At 41.6% G+C, this 18,031-nt stretch overlaps 1 protein-coding gene across 3 annotated transcripts in view; it reads right to left on the bottom strand.

Annotated features, from left to right (window-relative positions):
* mtmr8 (myotubularin related protein 8) overlaps positions 1-18,031 on the bottom strand; it is a 55,597-nt gene that overhangs the window by 19,376 nt on the left and 18,190 nt on the right. For all 3 annotated transcript variants that reach the window (XM_078547434.1, XM_078547435.1, XM_078547436.1), the window contains 4 exons: positions 13,554-13,688; positions 10,887-11,019; positions 3,096-3,205; positions 2,344-2,469 (listed from right to left, as the gene is read on the bottom strand). In XM_078547434.1, the coding sequence (XP_078403560.1) occupies positions 2,344-2,469; positions 3,096-3,205; positions 10,887-11,019; positions 13,554-13,688 (504 nt within the window). The remainder of the gene's footprint in view (positions 1-2,343; positions 2,470-3,095; positions 3,206-10,886; positions 11,020-13,553; positions 13,689-18,031) is intronic.

Below are 18,031 nucleotides of genomic sequence, written 5' to 3'. Positions count from 1 at the left end.
GAATCAGTCAGAGAGCAAATTCTGGCAACCACACATTTTCATTTAGACGCATAAATCAGGAGGTTACAGTCCAAATTGCTTGCTCTTCCAGAAGCTTCATTATATTAGTAACTCGCCAAGGGACTCAACGTTGAAGCACATGGAACAATTTGAAATTGAGGCATTTACATGATACATACACATCAATGTTCTCTCTAAGCTGCACAGAAACCCAGAAGTTCCCACGCAGGTTGAGCACAACTGAGCCTCTAAGTTACGACAAAAAACAAATCAGGCGGGTTGTTGATACCCACTAAGCATGCCAGAAATGATTAGGACTTATTAAAAATGGAAGTGAATTTTTAAAATAGCAGTCTCAGTCTTTATTACTGTATGACAATCCCTCTGGCACTGAAAATTAACTTTTACATATCTAGAGACACATTCCTTCAGATTTTAATTCTTATTGCAAATTTAAGTTTATTTAACATTGTCTCTTATCTCTCAATAGCATCATTCTTTCCCTCTCTTTCTGTGCATGATTTTATATTCAATTAACTATTCCAACCTACCCTTCCTGAATTATGCTCTGCAATCTGATTGGTTAAGGATTATCTTGTTCAAAAAGGTCATTGATTCCTTGTAGAGGGTACTGTGCTGAAATGGATTTCTATTAATGCTACTCCCAGTGCAAAAGCTCACAAAAAGTCTGTGGGCAAGCATTAAGTATAATTAACAACTAGTGCTGTTTGTTCACCACTGACTGTAAAACTTGGGCCAGTGTAAAATATCCCCCAAATAAAAACTATCTTTGTAGAAAACATTCAGATTAAAACATATATACCAACTGAAATTGCTAGTGCTATTAAGTTAACAAATACAGGGAAAATATAGAAAACAGAAGTGAAGACATTTGCAGTAAAGTAGTTTAAACATTTTCTTTAAAATGGGTAGGTGAGTTATTCAGCGCAAGAAGTTCAAGGAGATTCACCAGGATGTTGCCTGGGCTGGAGCATTTCAACTATGAAGAGAGATTGGATAGGCTGGGATTGTTTTCCTTGGAGCAGAAAAGGCTGATTGGAGACCTGATTGAGGTGTACAAAATTATGAGGGGCATAGATAGGGTAGATAGGAAAAAACTTTTCCCTTTAGTGGAGGGGTCAATAACCAGGGGGCATAGATTTAAGGTAAGGGGCAGGGGGTTTAAGAGGGGATTTGAGGAAAAAAGTTTTCACTCAGGGGGTGGGGGTATTTGGAACTCTCTGCCTGAAAGGGTGGTAGAGGCAGGAACCCTCACAACATTTAGGAAGTATTTAGGTGAACATTTGAAATGCCACAACATACAAGGCCAACAGTTGGAAAATGGGTTTAGAGTAGATAGGAGCTTGATGACAGGTGTGGACATGATGGGCCGAAGGGCTTCTTTCCATGCTGTAAACTCTATAACACTAAGAGTTATTCAGCTCAAGAAGTTCAACTTCAATTTGTGCTGATCTCAGTCAATACATAGCAAGCACGCCACAATTGGCCTTAGTGTCACTGCATCAGGGAGATGGAAGAATTATTTGAGGAGAATACTGTTCATCATTATCCACAAGTGCTGTGGAAATGTATATATGTGGGTGTTGAGCATGGGCAAGATTCCCCAAGGTAACAGCATTTGACACTTGTGGGCTGTGATTTTGAAAGTGTCAATATTTTAAGAAAAGGATAACAAAGAAAGGGTTAAATATGAAGAAAAAATAGGTATTTAAATTCATACCAATTTATTGCAGCTCCCAGAACAAACATTAAAAATAAGTTTCCCCATTATCCTCTCCTGAAGGTGCTAACCTACGCTGGGATATGGTTCCCTGAGTATCATCAGATCTTCAGCACCTCTGCATTGTTTCATATGTGAACCTAGAGTTTTGACAGGTTACTTGATGATGAGGATTTCACAGTGAGAACAGAATTTGGCATTGCTGCGTCTACACATGCACATTTTCCTGCAGAAGTGATGGAATAGCAATGAGAAGGAATCCAATGTAGTTTTCCCCACCACTTCCTCAGGGCACTGAGAAAAATTGTGCAGACCGTGCTACCTCCTCCTACCACCCTCCTCGCCCCACCCCAACTCCACAGTTGATATTAACCAACACAGGACAGATTGATAATTCAACTGGGCATTATCTGATCTGCAAAGCGCAGAGCAATTCTATTAACTATTGGCCCAAAGACTAATTTTGTTAAATTGTAAGATGCGTTTTGATCAGTTAGGAAACAGAATACAGGCTGTAAATCACTTAACCAGGTTAACTCCTTTTGAAATAGCCAAAGTAGCCAAAATCTTTAACACTTTAGTGCATTCATGAACATCCTCACCATAAATCCCTTTATTGTCCTGTAGTAGGAATCCAGGAGAAGAGTAGCCAGTGAGCAAACTTGAGCAGTACGATCCCACCCATCAGAACAGTGAACCAACACACTAGCATTTTCTTCAGCCACTGCCTAACATTAACAATGAACAGAAAAACAAAGTAACTTTAAACAGATAAATTCCTTTATAAATATCATATTATTGCATTTTAACAGAAACACCAATAATTATCAAGTCATCAGCGAAATAAAGTTATCCTACATGACAGCAAATGCACTTCAAAAGTTGTATTAGAGTGTTCTGAAAACTTTATTGCTATACAAATCTGATTCTTTCTAATATACTAATATTCAATTAAAGCAGAACTGCAGCATGGCAGGGAAAGGGGAATGTATATGAAGGACTACTGTCAGATTTAAGAACTTCACAGTCAAAACAATTTGAAAAAAGCTTGTTCATGGGTTAGTGCAACTAGTGGAACCATTTAGGGAAAGCGCCATGGTGCAAGAAAAAAAAGAGACAGACAATAAATTCCACTTTGAAGAAGAGGCTGCGAAGGTATGGCTACAGAAGTTCACTGTAATGCAGCTTTTGAAGATGTGGGAGACTGACCAGGCAGAAGGATTTAGGCAGAGAACTAAGGAGCTCAGGATCATATAAATTGAAGTCTCTACCATTCAGTCAGATTACAATTAAGGATTCAACACCAGCTAGAAAGGGGAAGAAATCTGGCAAAAAAAAAAGCTCTGGCCATTACCTTTACTAGAAAGACACCAGCATCCATGACCGCTTTAATGTGACGAAGCCACCCAGAATTTTCTAAACCAGTGAGAAATTCACTCATTGATGGGGCCTTCAGTTCACATACTAAAAAAAAAACAAGAAGCTATATTTTGTAACTGTTATAAAACCCATGTTTTATATATTAAAAATGACTGTTTATTGGGCTGAAAAAACCAGTTAAGTACAAAGACTGAACAGCAGCATTTTTTTTTAAAGTAACTTAAGCAGCAGCTTCTAAGATGGCCATACATTTGCATAACTGTTCCCTACAAATTCCAAAGCCACTAAAATGGAGTCAGGCGGTCTAGAAGAATCCATCAGAGAAAATCAATTTAGAGAAATGCGAATGACCCATCTCCTGACCTATTCACAAAACATCCAGACAGCACCTGTATATTTAGCTGGGTGTGAAACAAGCTATGAGGCACAATCACTTTGGACAATGGACATTGGCTATTGGCTGAGAAGGGAGTCTTCCAGCCATAATCTGATCATGTCTAAACCATGGACCTGGAATCAACCTGCTACGGCCATGTTTGGGTAACTGGTCAGTTGATGAAAGGGGATCATGTGATGAACCCTCTGTGTTTAAAAAAACTGCTTTTCTCCAGGCCAGTCAGAACAGAAGAGGGGATGCAGAAGAAGGAGGACCATGAGTGGGCATTCTCTTTCTCGATCCCAACCTGTTGTTTGATGGCTGTATGCCTCGGGCAGTGTCTAAAAACCAACCTAGCAGCTGCTGAGTCCAGGAGACCAAATAGAAATTGTCTGCAAATTGTCTTTAAATCATCCTGTCGTAGAATTTTGAAAGACCCCCCGAGCCCAGTCTGAAAACATCCAAGGATTCAATCTACCAAATCTGTACACAACTGACTTTTGACTTTTAAACGACTTAACCTATGCTCCCACTTTGTAACTTACTTGTGTGTGCATGAGAGAGTTGGAACATTTTTTATTTAAGTCGGGTATTAAGTACAATAAATACTAGTCTTTTAAAAAAAACTAGAAAAAAATGTGTCTCACAGCACTTAAACTCTCACGGAATAGGCATGCATTATTTTAAAAACACCAGTTGCAGTCAACTGAGGAGTGAAAGAAGAGGGGAGTCATTCTATCACTTCTCACCTGACTGTAAGAGCAACATTCTTTTTTCCCCTGGAACAATGGAACAAATGAAGATTAAAAAGTACAGATAAAGCTGTTTGAGGTCCCCAAGCTTGGAGGTCAACAGAGAGCTGCATTTTCTGATGTAGGAGCATGCTACTTCAGCTCCTTTATAATATGTTTTGTAATCATAGCATTGCTACCTTCATGGCTCATCAACACAAAATTAGCAGAAGATCCGAGGGCATGTCAACATTTATAGAGGGCTCTCCCATACCGAAAACTTTCAAAAGTACTTAGCAAATATAATGACAGAAGTCCTATAATAATGAGCTATTTGACACAAATTTTGGGCATTTTCCAAGTGTAATCATCGAAGAGGTATACTTAACTGACAAATTGAGAATTGATTGTCTCTATACATTTTATGAAAATGTACTACTGAACATTCCCTGTACTGGGGAAAAGTAGGCAAGAAGGAAATAAAATGTTACGTTAATACTATTTCTGTCTCCACAGATGCTTCCAGACCTGCTGAGTGTTTCCAGCATTTTGTTATTTTATATCAAATAAAATCTGGGTTTCACTTCTGATCAATATCCAGCAATTGCAAATGGAAAATATTACAGTGTGACTCCGTTTTAGCTGCGGGGTTCTTCATAGCCAAATGATCTGTCAGTACCAAGACTGCACAATGTTCAGCACCATTCGCAACTCCTCAGATACTGACGCAGCCCAAATGCAGCAAGACATGGACAATATCTAGGCTTGGACTGACAAGTGGCAAGTAACATTCGTGCCACACAAATGCCAGGCAATGACTATCTCCAGCAAGAGAGAATCTAACCATCGCCTCTTGTTATTCAATGGCATCATCACCGCCGAATCCCTAACCATCAACATCCTGGGGGGGGTTACCATTGACCAGAAACTGAACTGCACTAGCCATATAAAAACCGCGACTACAAGAGCAGGTCAGAGGCTAAGAATCCTGTGGCAAGTAACTCACTCCCGACTCCCCAAAGCCCATCCACCATCTACAAGCAAAGGTCAGGAGCGTGATGGAATTCTATCCACTTGCCTGGATTAGTGCAGCTCCAACAACACTCAAGAAGCTTGACAACATCCAGGACAAAGCAGCCCGCTTGATTGGCACCCCATTCACAAACATTCACTCCCTCCGTTACCAACAGACAGCGGCAACAGTGCGTACCATCTATGAGATGCACCGCAGGAACTCATCAGGGTTCCTTAGGAAGCACCTTCCAAACCCCTAACTACCATCTAGAAGGACAAGGGCAGCAGATACATGGGACCACCACCACCTGGAAGTTCCCCTCCAAGCCACTCGCCACCCTGACTTGGAAATATATCACTGTTCCTTCACTGTCGCTGGGTCAAAATCCTGGAACTCACTCCTTAACAGCACTATGGGTGTATCCATACCACATGACCTGCAGCGGTTCAAGGCGGCAGCTCACCACCACCTTCTCAAGGACGATTAGGGATGGGTAATAAATGCTGGCCTAGCCAGCAAAGCTGACATCCCGTAACTGAATAATAAAAAAAAAGGTGCACCCATGAGGTAGCATTTCAGCACAAATCAGTGCCTGCAGAAAGGGAGAGAATAAAAAGAGATAAAGTCAGGATGAAATAAAAACAGATAATGTTTTGGACAAGCACAGTTGTTTTGACATTACAGATCAGAGTGCATGTAATTTAGTAAAGAGAAGTGCAATCTTCTTCTTAGGAAGTCCCTCAGGGTCAAGGATGACCTGCTTCTACTCTAGTTCAATGGGTTCTGAGATGGCCGAAGAACAATAATAGTCTAAAAATGGCGAGACATTTCTGCACAATTTCAACTATTTTCTAAAATAATTAATTTGCTTCTTTATTTTATGAAAGTTGAGTTTTAATTGAGAGACTGGGGAAACTGGGCCTGTATTCTCTAGAGTTTCAAAAATTGAGAGGTGATCTCATTGAAAAATACAAAATACTCAAGCATATATACCCAATGCACAAATGTTGAGATGACTAAAAGCTAAAATTTCATCGTCACCATTTTGTATCAGGTCTGTCTTTGTGATAATAGGATTAAAGCAGAAAGAAAAGAGGCAAAATACTGAGGTTATAACCCATTCAATAAATTACAGTACAGTGGAAAAACCTATTCTGCACCTCAGTCCACTATACAAACTGCAAGAACATTCCCACAAACCAGCCAATTTCAATCACATATATTCCACATTAACCAGACATGTATTATGTGCTTTGATAGACCTGGAGCTAAGTTTTAAAAATGAATTATATATGCAATATTTAAACATTTTTCAAATGAACAGGATGAAACTTGCATCTTCTCTGATGGCCCAGAGCAAGGCTTCTCAACCTTATTGTTTCCAAAGCCCCCCTCACAGACCCTTGCAACACAAGTATCTCGTCCTGTATAAAAATTATACAATTAAACATATATGTTTTTATTATTGTTTTACTTGACGTGAAATATATGGCATAGCACCAGCAAAAATTCTATCAAGAAATGGAGGCATTTTCAACAAGCACATGCACATGCCATCATAAGTGTTCGTCCTGGTTGCTAAAGTTTTCATGTCGTTGCTGATAAATCCAGTTTTACATAAGTAGGCTGTACTAAACATGACCAACTAGATCACACCTGGAGTGGTGTGTGCAATTTTGGTCCCCTTACCTTCGGAAGGATAATACTGCCATAGAGGGAGTGCAAAGAAGGTTCACCAGACTTGTTCCCAGGATGGCAAGCCTGTCCAATGAAGAGAGACTGGGGAAACTGGGCCGGTATTCTCTAGAGTTTCAAAGATTGAGAGGTGATCTCATTGAATCCTACAAAATACTGAAAGGGATAGACAGGGTAGATGCAGGTAAGATGTTTCCCCTGGTTGGGGAGTCTAGAACCAGGGGACACAATTTCAAATTAAGGGGGAAGCCACTTAGGACTGAGATGAAGGGAATGTTTTTTTTTTACTCAGAGTTGTGAATCTTTGGAATTCTCTATCCAAGAGGGCTATGGAAGCTCAGTCATTGAGTATGTTTAAAGTGGAGATTGACAGATTTCTAAATACCAATGATATAAAGGGACAGGGGGATAGTGTGGGAAAAAGGCATTGAAATGGATGATCAGCCATGATCCAACTGAATAGCCTACTCCTGCTCTTATGTTCCTAGAACACGTTTGGTGCTGCAGAAGCCGTGCTATGTTCAGTTTCACTGATCACAAGACTCAGGGTCATACGATCCTGCTCCATATGATATCTAAATGTAATATCTCCAAATCTGCAGATGACACAAAGCTGGGTGGGAGGGTGAGCTGTGAGGAGGATGCAGAGATGCTTCAGTGTGGTTTGGACAAGCGGGGTGAGTGGGAAAATGCATGGCAGATGCAGTATAATGTGGTTAAATGTGAGGTTATCCACTTTGGTAGCAAAAGCAGGAAGGCAGATTATTATCTGAATGGCTATAAATTGAGAGAGGGGAATGTGCAACGAGACACCAGTCGCTGAAGGTAAGCATGCAGGTGCAGCAGGTGGTAAAGAAGGCAAATGGTATGTTGGCCTTCATAGCCAGAGGATTCAAGTACAGGAGCAATTACTGCAATTATACAGGGCCTTGGTGAGACCACACTTGGAATACCGTGTGCAGTTTTGGTCTCTTTATCCAAGGAAGGATGTTCTTGCTATAGAGGGAGTGCAACGAAGGTTTACCCGACTGATTCCTGGGATGGCAGGACTGACATATGAGGAGAGATTGAGTCGGTTAGGATTATATTCGCTGGAGTTCAGAAGAACGAGGGGGGATCTCATAGAAACCTATAAAATTCTAACTGGACTAGACAGGGTAGATGCAGGAAGAATGTTCCCGATGGTGGGGGAGTCCAGAACCAGGGGTCACAGTCTGAGGATATGGGGTAGACCATTTAGGACTGAGAGGAGGAGAAATTTCTTCACCCAGAGAGTGGTGAGCCTGTGGAATTCGCTACCACAGAAAGTAGTTGAGGCCAAAACATTGTATGTTTTCAAGAAGAAATTAGATATAGCTCTTGGGGCGAAAGGATATGGGGAGAAAATGGGAACAGGCTATTGAGTTGGATGATCAGCCATGTTCATAATGAATGGCGGAGCAGGCTCGAAAGGCCGAATGGCCTACACCTGCTCCTATTTTCTATGTTTCTATGTGCACACAAGCATTTCACAGTAGGGATCAGTGAATGATAATTAGGACTGAGAATCTGGCTGACTTTATTTTACACTTCCGACAAATGTTGGAGGCACTCTTACTGCTGTTTGACTCAGGACAGCTAACTAAGCATGGCCTGGAGGTTTAATTAGGACACTCCTATGCTTGTATACACACATCTACATCTATTACACAACACATTGTCAGTGTAGGCATACTGTGCAACAGGATGCATTGCCAAGCAATACTTTGGTTAGACTGTCACAACAGATCAGCTTCGATTTCTGTTATTAAAATATGCAAAAATAATGTCTAGCCTACACACACCATGTCCATGAAAGTAAACTTATTGAAAACCATTTGTATAGATTCCCAATCAAGCCAGGGGCTCTTATACCACATCTGCCATTGTTTGTACCAATAGTTATGCCTGTTTTTATGCCCTTGCATATATTTTATACATAGTCGACGGTGTTTAATGGATATGCCTTAATGCAAACATAAACTCCGCAAAAATTGTTAATGTTCATTACTCGGATTGCAGTGAAAGAGAAAACCTAATAACAAAAGGGGAGATTGTTTAATCTAGGAAAAGAACAAGCAACTGGATTGAAATTATATACACGTACACATTTTATTTACAATAGATTAACTGTAAATCCGCAATATTTGTTCGGCTTGGTCTGTGTTGAACATTTTCCCCCCATTGGAAGGAAAATTCTGAGAATGTTGTGATTCATAAAAATGTCAAAAAGTGAGCAGTACTAAAATTGTGATCAAAGATTGCTGGACACAAAGATGAAAAGATATGGAAACTGTCGACAGTGAGTTGAATGAATGAATGAAGCAGGGTAAAGTTGTACATTTCCCTACTGAAGAAAATGGCTGAGAAAAACAGGCATATGTTAAAAGCAAGTTTTAGAGTGGTCATAACTAATCTGGCCCTTATTGGTTTTTAAAAGCAGAGGTGAACGAGCTTTCATTAACTTATAGAAAACAATTAAGTAGCATGGGGGCACGGGAAAATGGGGAAAGGTTTGTGTTCGAGTAACAAAAACAATCAGAATAGTTTTGCCGAGGATATTTTTGGTGTTTGGAGAAAGGGAAATAAAGGGTTTGTAAGATTTATTGTAAAAAAATACACTTCCTCTAGCTGGGGATAAATAAAGTCATGGTGTAACTGATTCTGGAACTTTCAGATAAGACTTTCCATTTATAAATTAGGATCTCAATCCAGTAACTATTTTGGGCAGACCCATTGAAACTTTCTTGCAGATCCCCGAGGAGAGCTGCGGAGCCACAGTTAAGAACCCCTGGTATAGGCAATAAAGCCGCCTACCAGTATATTACAAAGCCTGATGAAAGGTCTTTAATCTGAAACATTGGCCTGAATTTTGCACCTGTCGGGCATGTGCGGTTGGCGGGCCTGGAAGTGGACGTGAAATCTGCTCCAGCCCACATTGGTGAAGAAATGCGATTTCGTGCTGGCTGACTAATTAACTGGCGGCCAGTGTGAAACGCGCACCAAGAGAGGCTCAGCGCTGCTTTGGGTGGGGGGAAGAGGAGGAGGAGAGGGAACAGGGCAGGTGCCGAGAGAAGTGAGAGTGCAGATGGACGGTTTACAACGAGCTCCCTGAAGGCTGACAACTGCTGTGGAGCTGCTTCAGGGAGTTGCAGCATAGTTCAAAGGATATTTGCACATAGAAAATGGCACAAACTATCTTCAATGCAACTACAAACAACTGACAACAATACTCCTAATTCCTCAACCTTCGAACATCTTCTGGGCATTGTATCCTGCCCTGAATCGAGAATGACGCAAAAATGTGAAGGTCGCTTAGCCAATTGGCCTGCGCGCCAAGCGTAAAAGCGCACAGGTCACTAAAAATCCCAGTCGACTGGGGGCTTTAATTGGCTTAATTGGAATTTTAGATGTCAATGGGCACGCATCCTATTCCCGCGTGTGCCCGCCGACCGTGATATGGCGTGACATTTCTATGACGGCAGGACGTCCACCCAATGTTTCTCATTCGATTTTGCACTAGTTCGGTTCGGCCATGCATCTGATCACAGCAAGTAAAATTCCAGCCATTAATTCTGTTTCTCTCTCCACACATGGTATCTGTCCTGCTGTATGCTTCCAGCAATTTCTATTTTTCTTTCTGATTTCCATAATCTGCAGTATTTTGCTTTTGTGTCACAAAGTCATACAGATCAAAAAGGCTCAAGATCTGTGCTGAGCTCACTGATATTTGCCAGAGCAGAAGCTGCACATCATAGCTTTAGTTAAGGATACTTCAGCAGTTAAAAGTACCAGTGTAACACTAAGCCCTAAAACCACAATGACTTCTATTTTCTGTTTATTCAAAGAGATTAATTTATGAACCAGCAATTCAAAAACCTGTTTGTTTTTAATAAACAAATAATAGCGGGAGTAGAAAAGGAGCATTACCTTCTAAAAGCTTTTGCAAACTGTTTCTCATCACATGTATGTTCTCAATACCAATAAACTGGAACCTAATGTTGGAATAATAATCTTCATTTTCATATCCCTTCCCAGCAGCTCTGTTTGCCATGGCATTCAGCTATAAAAGAAATCAATACTGTGAACATTTTCCCTGTAATCCTGGCCTATTTGTTTTCCAATATGGATTTTTATTTTCAGCTCTTGCTGAGGCATGTATTCCATAGTTATCTGCTATAGTTATCAATTTGTCTTGCTCCACGGGTTAATACAATTTTTAAAACGGAATTAAAAATTTAGGAAACCATTCTACCTTTTGTCCCATCATCGCAAGTTATAACATCAAATGGCATTTTCAATCACCACTTAAAGGAAGTTTCTAGCTGACTCTTTTAGCAGCATTTCAGCAGTATAATGACTAGTCTTGGAGGGGCCTACAGCTTTGAGCACCCTGAAGAATAAATTTGTACCCCAAAGGTGTATAGCATACGTTTGTGACACCCTTAATTGACATGCTCCTTGGCATTAGAAGGCATCACAGCCGAGTCTCATGCTGTCTTCAACTGTCATCCACACATATGGGATGACAGTGCATCTGCGTGTTTTTGGGTATGGGGTCACACTATGGAGGCAGTTAGCATGCAAACTTGGTGCTGCCTCCTCATTTATCTGTGCATTGTTCTGAGCGGGACCCATGTTTCTGGCCTCAAAGTGCTCAGTAGGGGGCAGAGCAGTGTTCACAGACAGCACTTGATGCAGTCTGCTCCTCGAAAAGAGAAGCTGCATTGAATCATAGGAGCCTGCTGCTGACTACTATGGCTGCAGTTCTAAACAAGGAAAATGGCCCATGGATGAGGCACTGAAGGCCTTAGTGGTGGAGGAGATTTGAGGATCTCAAGGACCACCCTCAAAAGGGAACGGGAGATCAATTCCCAGAGTCTGGCCACAGAGACAGAGCAGTAGTGCCTTAAGTGCAGTGGCCTCACGCAGTGGTCAAGATCAGTGAATACATCTTCAAGTGACATCTCATACCTACCATTCCATCAACTTCTCGTGCTGCTCAATGTATCACACCCCCATTACTCATCCATCAGTAGTCCCAAACACTCAGGCGTAACATCCAGATACTCCACCTCACACTAATTCTAATGAGTCCAGCCTCACACCCAGCTCCCACATACCTCCAGCTATTCAGCTATGGCAGACACATCACCCAAACACAAAGCAACACAATCACTGACATATTTCCCTCTCTAGCAGGGCAAATTGGCCCATAATAGGAAGAAATAGAGCAGAACCAGTGGGGGACAAGGACACCTACATCCACAGAGTTGGCAGCAACAGAGCTTGTGACATCCAGCATCACTGAGAACCTCAAGAATGATGGTATGTTACTGCCTTACGCCCCTTCTCAACTCGCAGCTCCCGCATCCTGCTATCTGGAATGATGAACAAGATGCAGATGATTTGTCTATGGTCCTCTTGTTTTTTCACCCTTTCCTCACCTCAACCTTGCCCTTCCTGATTTCCTTCTCTCAGGTATCTATAAACTGCTGCCCACTAAAGCACACCCAGGAGGAAGAGAGAGAGCATTGATCTGATGAAGATGCCCGTCACTTGACATGACATAGCCATCAGTTCAAACACTGGCACTGTATCTCAGAGGCTAGTATAGGATTTGGATCTGCATGTGCTGAGTCACCAACATAAGTGGGCTGCAGCCAGACCTGGGGGAAAGGACAGTTCATATGCCAGCATACTCTACAGCAAGGTCGCAGATAAGTTCTGCTAGACTGGACTCAGAGGAAGACTTGATAGAGTGGCATACAAAGAAACACTGATGAGGAGGCGAACAAAGATGCTGAGTGCATTAGCTAGCCTCCAAACTGCCTCCTATCACTGTCAAGGAGCACGGAGGAGGCCAGCTTGAACTTGGCTGAGGGCATTGCAGAGCGTATCCTCTCCACAGCCTATACCCCATCTGCCTATCATGTTGCAGACCAAGAGGCAATGCAACTGCAGCTCCCATGTCTGTTGCAGCCTTTTGTAGTATGATCACCAAATCCTCTGCCCTTCCTGTGTGGATGCAGCAACACTTAATGTCCAGTCCAGGAACTCACCACTATACCTCCAAAAATCCAAGGCTTCGCAACAGGAAAAGTTATTCTCAATTGCCTTACCTGAAAGTTGGGTGTCTGGCCCTTTAAATAACACTACTGTTGGCCCCTCCTGCCCTTGAACGCATATCAAGTGGTGTGATCAGTAAATATGTTGAATGAAGCTGTTTGGTTCAAGTTTATAAGGAGAGCATCAAATCAGCCAGCAGGGCTGTTTGATATCATGGCTGCACCTTTATGGACGTGTCCAGTGCAGCACGGGGGTGCCCATGCCATCACTCTTTCTAGCACGGGTCATTGCGCCAGAAGTGGCTGGACTCCATGCTCCACTTGGAAAGCCTCTAGATTCCATAGTACCCTCTTCAGTGTTGTTACGGATTCAAGTTTCACACCTTTACGTCTTCAATCACGAGATATCAATTAGGTGGGAACCGCAGATGATTTTCCTCCACCCCAGTTCAGAAACACTAAAGCAAACCGTAATGGATTTCAGTCCATTGAGTCAATGTCTATTGAATCATTTGGTAAGTAAAAATACCTTTGGTCTTGTGTCTACCACATACATGAAAGAGCTTCCTGGATTGGCCTTGCTGATGGCTTGTAGCATCTGTTCATCCTCCACACACCTGGTACTGAAACCTGACAAGGGCTGACTACATCGACAGATGGCAGCCTGTTGAAACATTGAATTACATTAAAGATGGGGGTGGGAATAGAGAAACAAAATTCAAATTAAACAGTAAATAATGATTTATTAGCAGCTCATTTGGACAAACCCATGTCCTGGTCTGGAATGAAATATAATTTCTATTACTCAGTCTAGCTGATTACTTTTAATTGATCCATGCCACAAGTTATATACAAGCCCAGTCTTATTTTATGAACAAACCAACCTGAAGGACAAAACAAAGTGCAAAACTAAACATATTTTTATCAAGTTTTACAAGAGGAAGTGATTAAGTACTAACCATAGTACTGCAATGGTTAGAAGAATATGCAGTTTTAAAAAAATAAAGGCTTGCTTAAATGTGGAATGCATTACCCTGGGGAGAAAAATGGGCGGAATCATTTGAGGGGTTTACAGGCACAGAAACAGGAGTAGCCCCTCAAACCTGTTCCTCAATTTATTAAGTCATGTTTATGTATATCTTACTCCATCAACAAAAGAAACATTTAATACACATCCCTAACAAAAATTTGTCAAAGTCAATGCTAAAATTGTCAACTGGTCAAGCCTCAACAACTTAATGAGGGAAAGAGGTTCAGATCTCGTCTTTCTATGAAAATAATGCTTCCTAGCATCTCCTGTTAACAGCCCAGGCTCTAATTTCAAGGTTGTGCCCTCTTATTCTGGATTCCCCCCCAAAGCAAATGGTATTGGAGGGTTGGGGGAACTAACTCTTATTTTCTATATATCTCAGATTTTAAGCAAAATGGGTGGAGATCAGAAATAAAAACAAGTGCTGAAAAAAATCAGCAGGCCTGGCAGCATCTGTGGAGGGAGAAACAGAGTTAACGTTTTCAGATCAATATGACTCTTCTTCAGAAGTAGAGTTCTGAAAATTAAATCATATTAGACTCAAAACATGAACTCTGTTTATCTCTCCACAGATGCCGCCAGATCTGCTAGGTTTTTCCAGCACTTGGTTGCCTCCTTGGTTTCAAGGACAGCTGAAGAAAATCAAGGGGGTGGAGGATGAACAGTCAGAGGTTGCAGTCCATATTGGCACAAAGAACAAAGGTAGAAGAAAGAGGGATAAGCTCCTCCAGGCAGAGTTTAGGGAGGTAGAAAAGAAATTAAGATCCAGGACCTCAAAAAAATAGTAATATCTGGATTATGCTCAATGCCGCACAGAAATAGGAGGATAGAACAGATGTATGCTGGAGAGATGGTAAAGGAGAAAGGGTGATAGATTTCTAGGATTGGGCTCAGTTCTGGGGGAGGTAGAAACTGGATAGGCTGAGCAGGTTGAACCTAAACAGAGCCAGAACCAATGTCTTCACAAGGCGGTTTGCTAATGCTGTAAGTGACGGTTTAAACTAATTTGACGGGGGGGTGGAAACTACTGTTAGAAAGGAGAAACAGGGTGTACAAAGGATCGGGAAAGAAAGGTAGCTCTAGAGTAAGAAATAGTATGGTGCAATGTGAGGTCAGAGTAAAAGGAATTACAATAAAGGGCCCTAATCTCCAACTAGTCTTGGAAAGTGTTGGGCTGCAGAAATTAGAAGAAAAAAATGCCTACTTAGCTGCTGTTGAAAGTTACATTATCACTTCCGTTCACCGGAACTACTGCTTCAGGCCTGCATCAAAAGACTCCTCTTAAGAGGTTGCGGGGGGTTAGGTGGGGCGTCCGAGGTCGGGGTTGGGGGGGGGGGGGGGTTGGTTGGAGGGTGGGCAGTGCTAGAGGTCAGGAGGCAGCTGGTCACAGGTCGGGGGGTTGTGGGGGGTGCCGGAGGTCGAGGGTGCTACTCAGAAGTGAGAAGAGGTTTTAATTCTTTGAACTTTTTCTGAATAACTATTGGTACAACCCTGGAGGAACCATCCGAAGTTAATACTGCATTATCGGATGGTTCCCAGCGCAGCGCAATTGTCCAGAGGAAGTGCGCACTTCTGGGCAATTGTTGTGCATACCCTTACCTGGGAACTTCCTAGAGTGATTTCCCCACTGCACCTTTGGGGTACCGCCCAAATCCGACACTGGGGAGCTCGGATGTTACGGGCCAACTGCCAGGTTTACTGTGCATTCATGTATAAGTTTGGTAAATAATATTGATTTGCTGCAGGCAGTAGTATCTACATAGAAATATATCATGGCAATAATGCAGATCTGGATCAAAAAAGGTAGAACTGGGTACTAAATATTTCTGGATTCAAGGTGTTGAAGCAAGACAGGGAAGGAAAGAAAAGATGAGTATAGCAGTATTGATAAAGGAGAATAATGCAGTGCTGGTGATGTCACTACTGGATGTATTCAATAGGCCACCATGTAGTGGGAAAGATATGGAGAAAAAGATTCATTGGGAAATTACAATGAGGTGCAAGAACTATAGTGTAGTGATAATGCAGGGGTGGGGTTCAATTATCCTTATATAGACTCGGATCGTAATAGTGTAAAGGGCAGAGGGGCAGAGGGGGAGAAGGGTTCTGAAGTTTATTCAGGAGATTTTATTTTAGCTATACATTCCAGACAAATGAAGGGGAAAGCATTGCAGGATCTGGTTCTGGAAACGAGGTGAATCCAGTGTCAGTAGTGGAACATTTAGGGAACAACGATCATTGTGTCCCAAGGTTTACGTTAACTACGGAAAAGGACCTGGAGTAATCCAGAGTAAAATTACAATTAGAGGAGGGCCAATTTCAGTGGGTGGAGAACAGGCCTGCTCCTGGCAAATTAGAATCAAAGATTGGCAGGCAAAACTATAATTGAACATTGGTCTGCCTTTAGTGAAGCGATGGCTAAGGTATAGTCGAGACACATTTCCAAGGGGGAAAGATAGGACAACCAAAGCCAGAGATCCCCAGGTGACAAAAAAAGAGCAAGAGAATAAGATAAAACAGAAAAAAGGACATATGAAGGATGTCAGGTCATTAATTAAAGTGAGAACAAGGGGGAATACGGGAAGATCAGCGGGAAAGTGAAAAAGGAAATGAAGAAAAGAAAGAGTATGAGAAGAGATCGGCAGCTAACGTAAGAGCGAATCCAAAAGTCTTCTATAGATTTATAAATTATAAGAGGGTTTTAAGGAGGGATGGTGTTGATTAGGGACCGAAAAGGAGATGTATGTGTATAAGTAGAAGGCTTGGCTGAAGTACTTAATGAGCACTCTGCACCTATCTTTACCACAGAAGAAGATGCTATCAAAGTCAGTGAAAGAGGAGGTAGTTGAGATACTAGATGGGCGAAAACTCAATAAAGCAGAGGTACTAGAAAGTTTTGCTATACTTAAAAGCTAATAAGTCACTAGGATCGAATCAGATGCATCCGAGGATGCTGAGGAAATTAAGGGTGGAACTTGCAGAGTAAATTAATTTGAAAAGGTGGCAGCACCAGTGCACTGGCAGACAACTAATGCAATTCTTGTATATCAAAAGGGAGATAGAACATGTCCAGGGAACTTCAGACTAATTAGTTTAACATCAGTGGTAGAAAGGATAATGGAACAGAAAAGATTAAAAGAGTAAAATTGAACTAAAATTATATTAAGATTACAAATCAATACACCACTCCTACATTACAGGCACTGAAGCACATATAAATTTCATCATTTAAGTACTTCATCGAGGGCCCAAAACATGTGAGGAATAGGGCTACTTGGGTACCTTTCCGTCCTGCATTTTATGGGGCTAAATTTAGTTGAGCTTGAGTTTCCTCGATTGCTCTGGGCATGGTGGAGGTGGCCAGTTCTGAAACTGGGTAGATTGCAGAAGGGATTTTCCAAATTTAGTACAAATATTAACTTTGCTTGTTTGCACTGCCTCCAGTTGGGAAAGTACAGCATGGCAGACACATGACTAAAGGCAGAATATATGGAGATGGAATAAGTAGTAGGATAGATAGCAAGCTGGCTACAAAAAAGAGAAAGAGTGGGGGTGAACAGGTAGTTACGCAGATTGGCAAACTGTGCTAAGTGGGGCTCCAAAACAATTGTTGCTGGGACCACTGTTCCCAGTATTTTCATAAGTATTTGGACACTGGTTCAGAAGAACCACTTCAAAATTTGTAGATAACACCAGATTGGTGTGGAGAGATTTCTATTTAATACAGAGAGGACTGGGACAAAATACACAAAGATATTAATAAACTTGCATAATGGAGTTGTAATTCGCTATTAAACTTCAATACAGATAAGCGCGAGCTTATACATTTTGGTAGGAAGACTAAAGACAGCACATTCCGAAGAAGGATCATATTGAATTCAAAACGTTAACTGTGTTTCTCTCCCACTGATGTTGCCAGAACTGTTGGGAGTTTTTCCAGCACTTTGTTTTTATTAGAGACCACATAGTACTTGGGC

This window comes from Cetorhinus maximus, chromosome 8 (assembly GCF_964194155.1).
Source record: "Cetorhinus maximus chromosome 8, sCetMax3.hap1.1, whole genome shotgun sequence".
Taxonomy (NCBI): domain Eukaryota; kingdom Metazoa; phylum Chordata; class Chondrichthyes; order Lamniformes; family Cetorhinidae; genus Cetorhinus; species Cetorhinus maximus.
The sequence above is the reverse complement of the archived record's forward strand: the minus strand, read 5'-3'. Positions and strand labels throughout refer to the sequence as shown.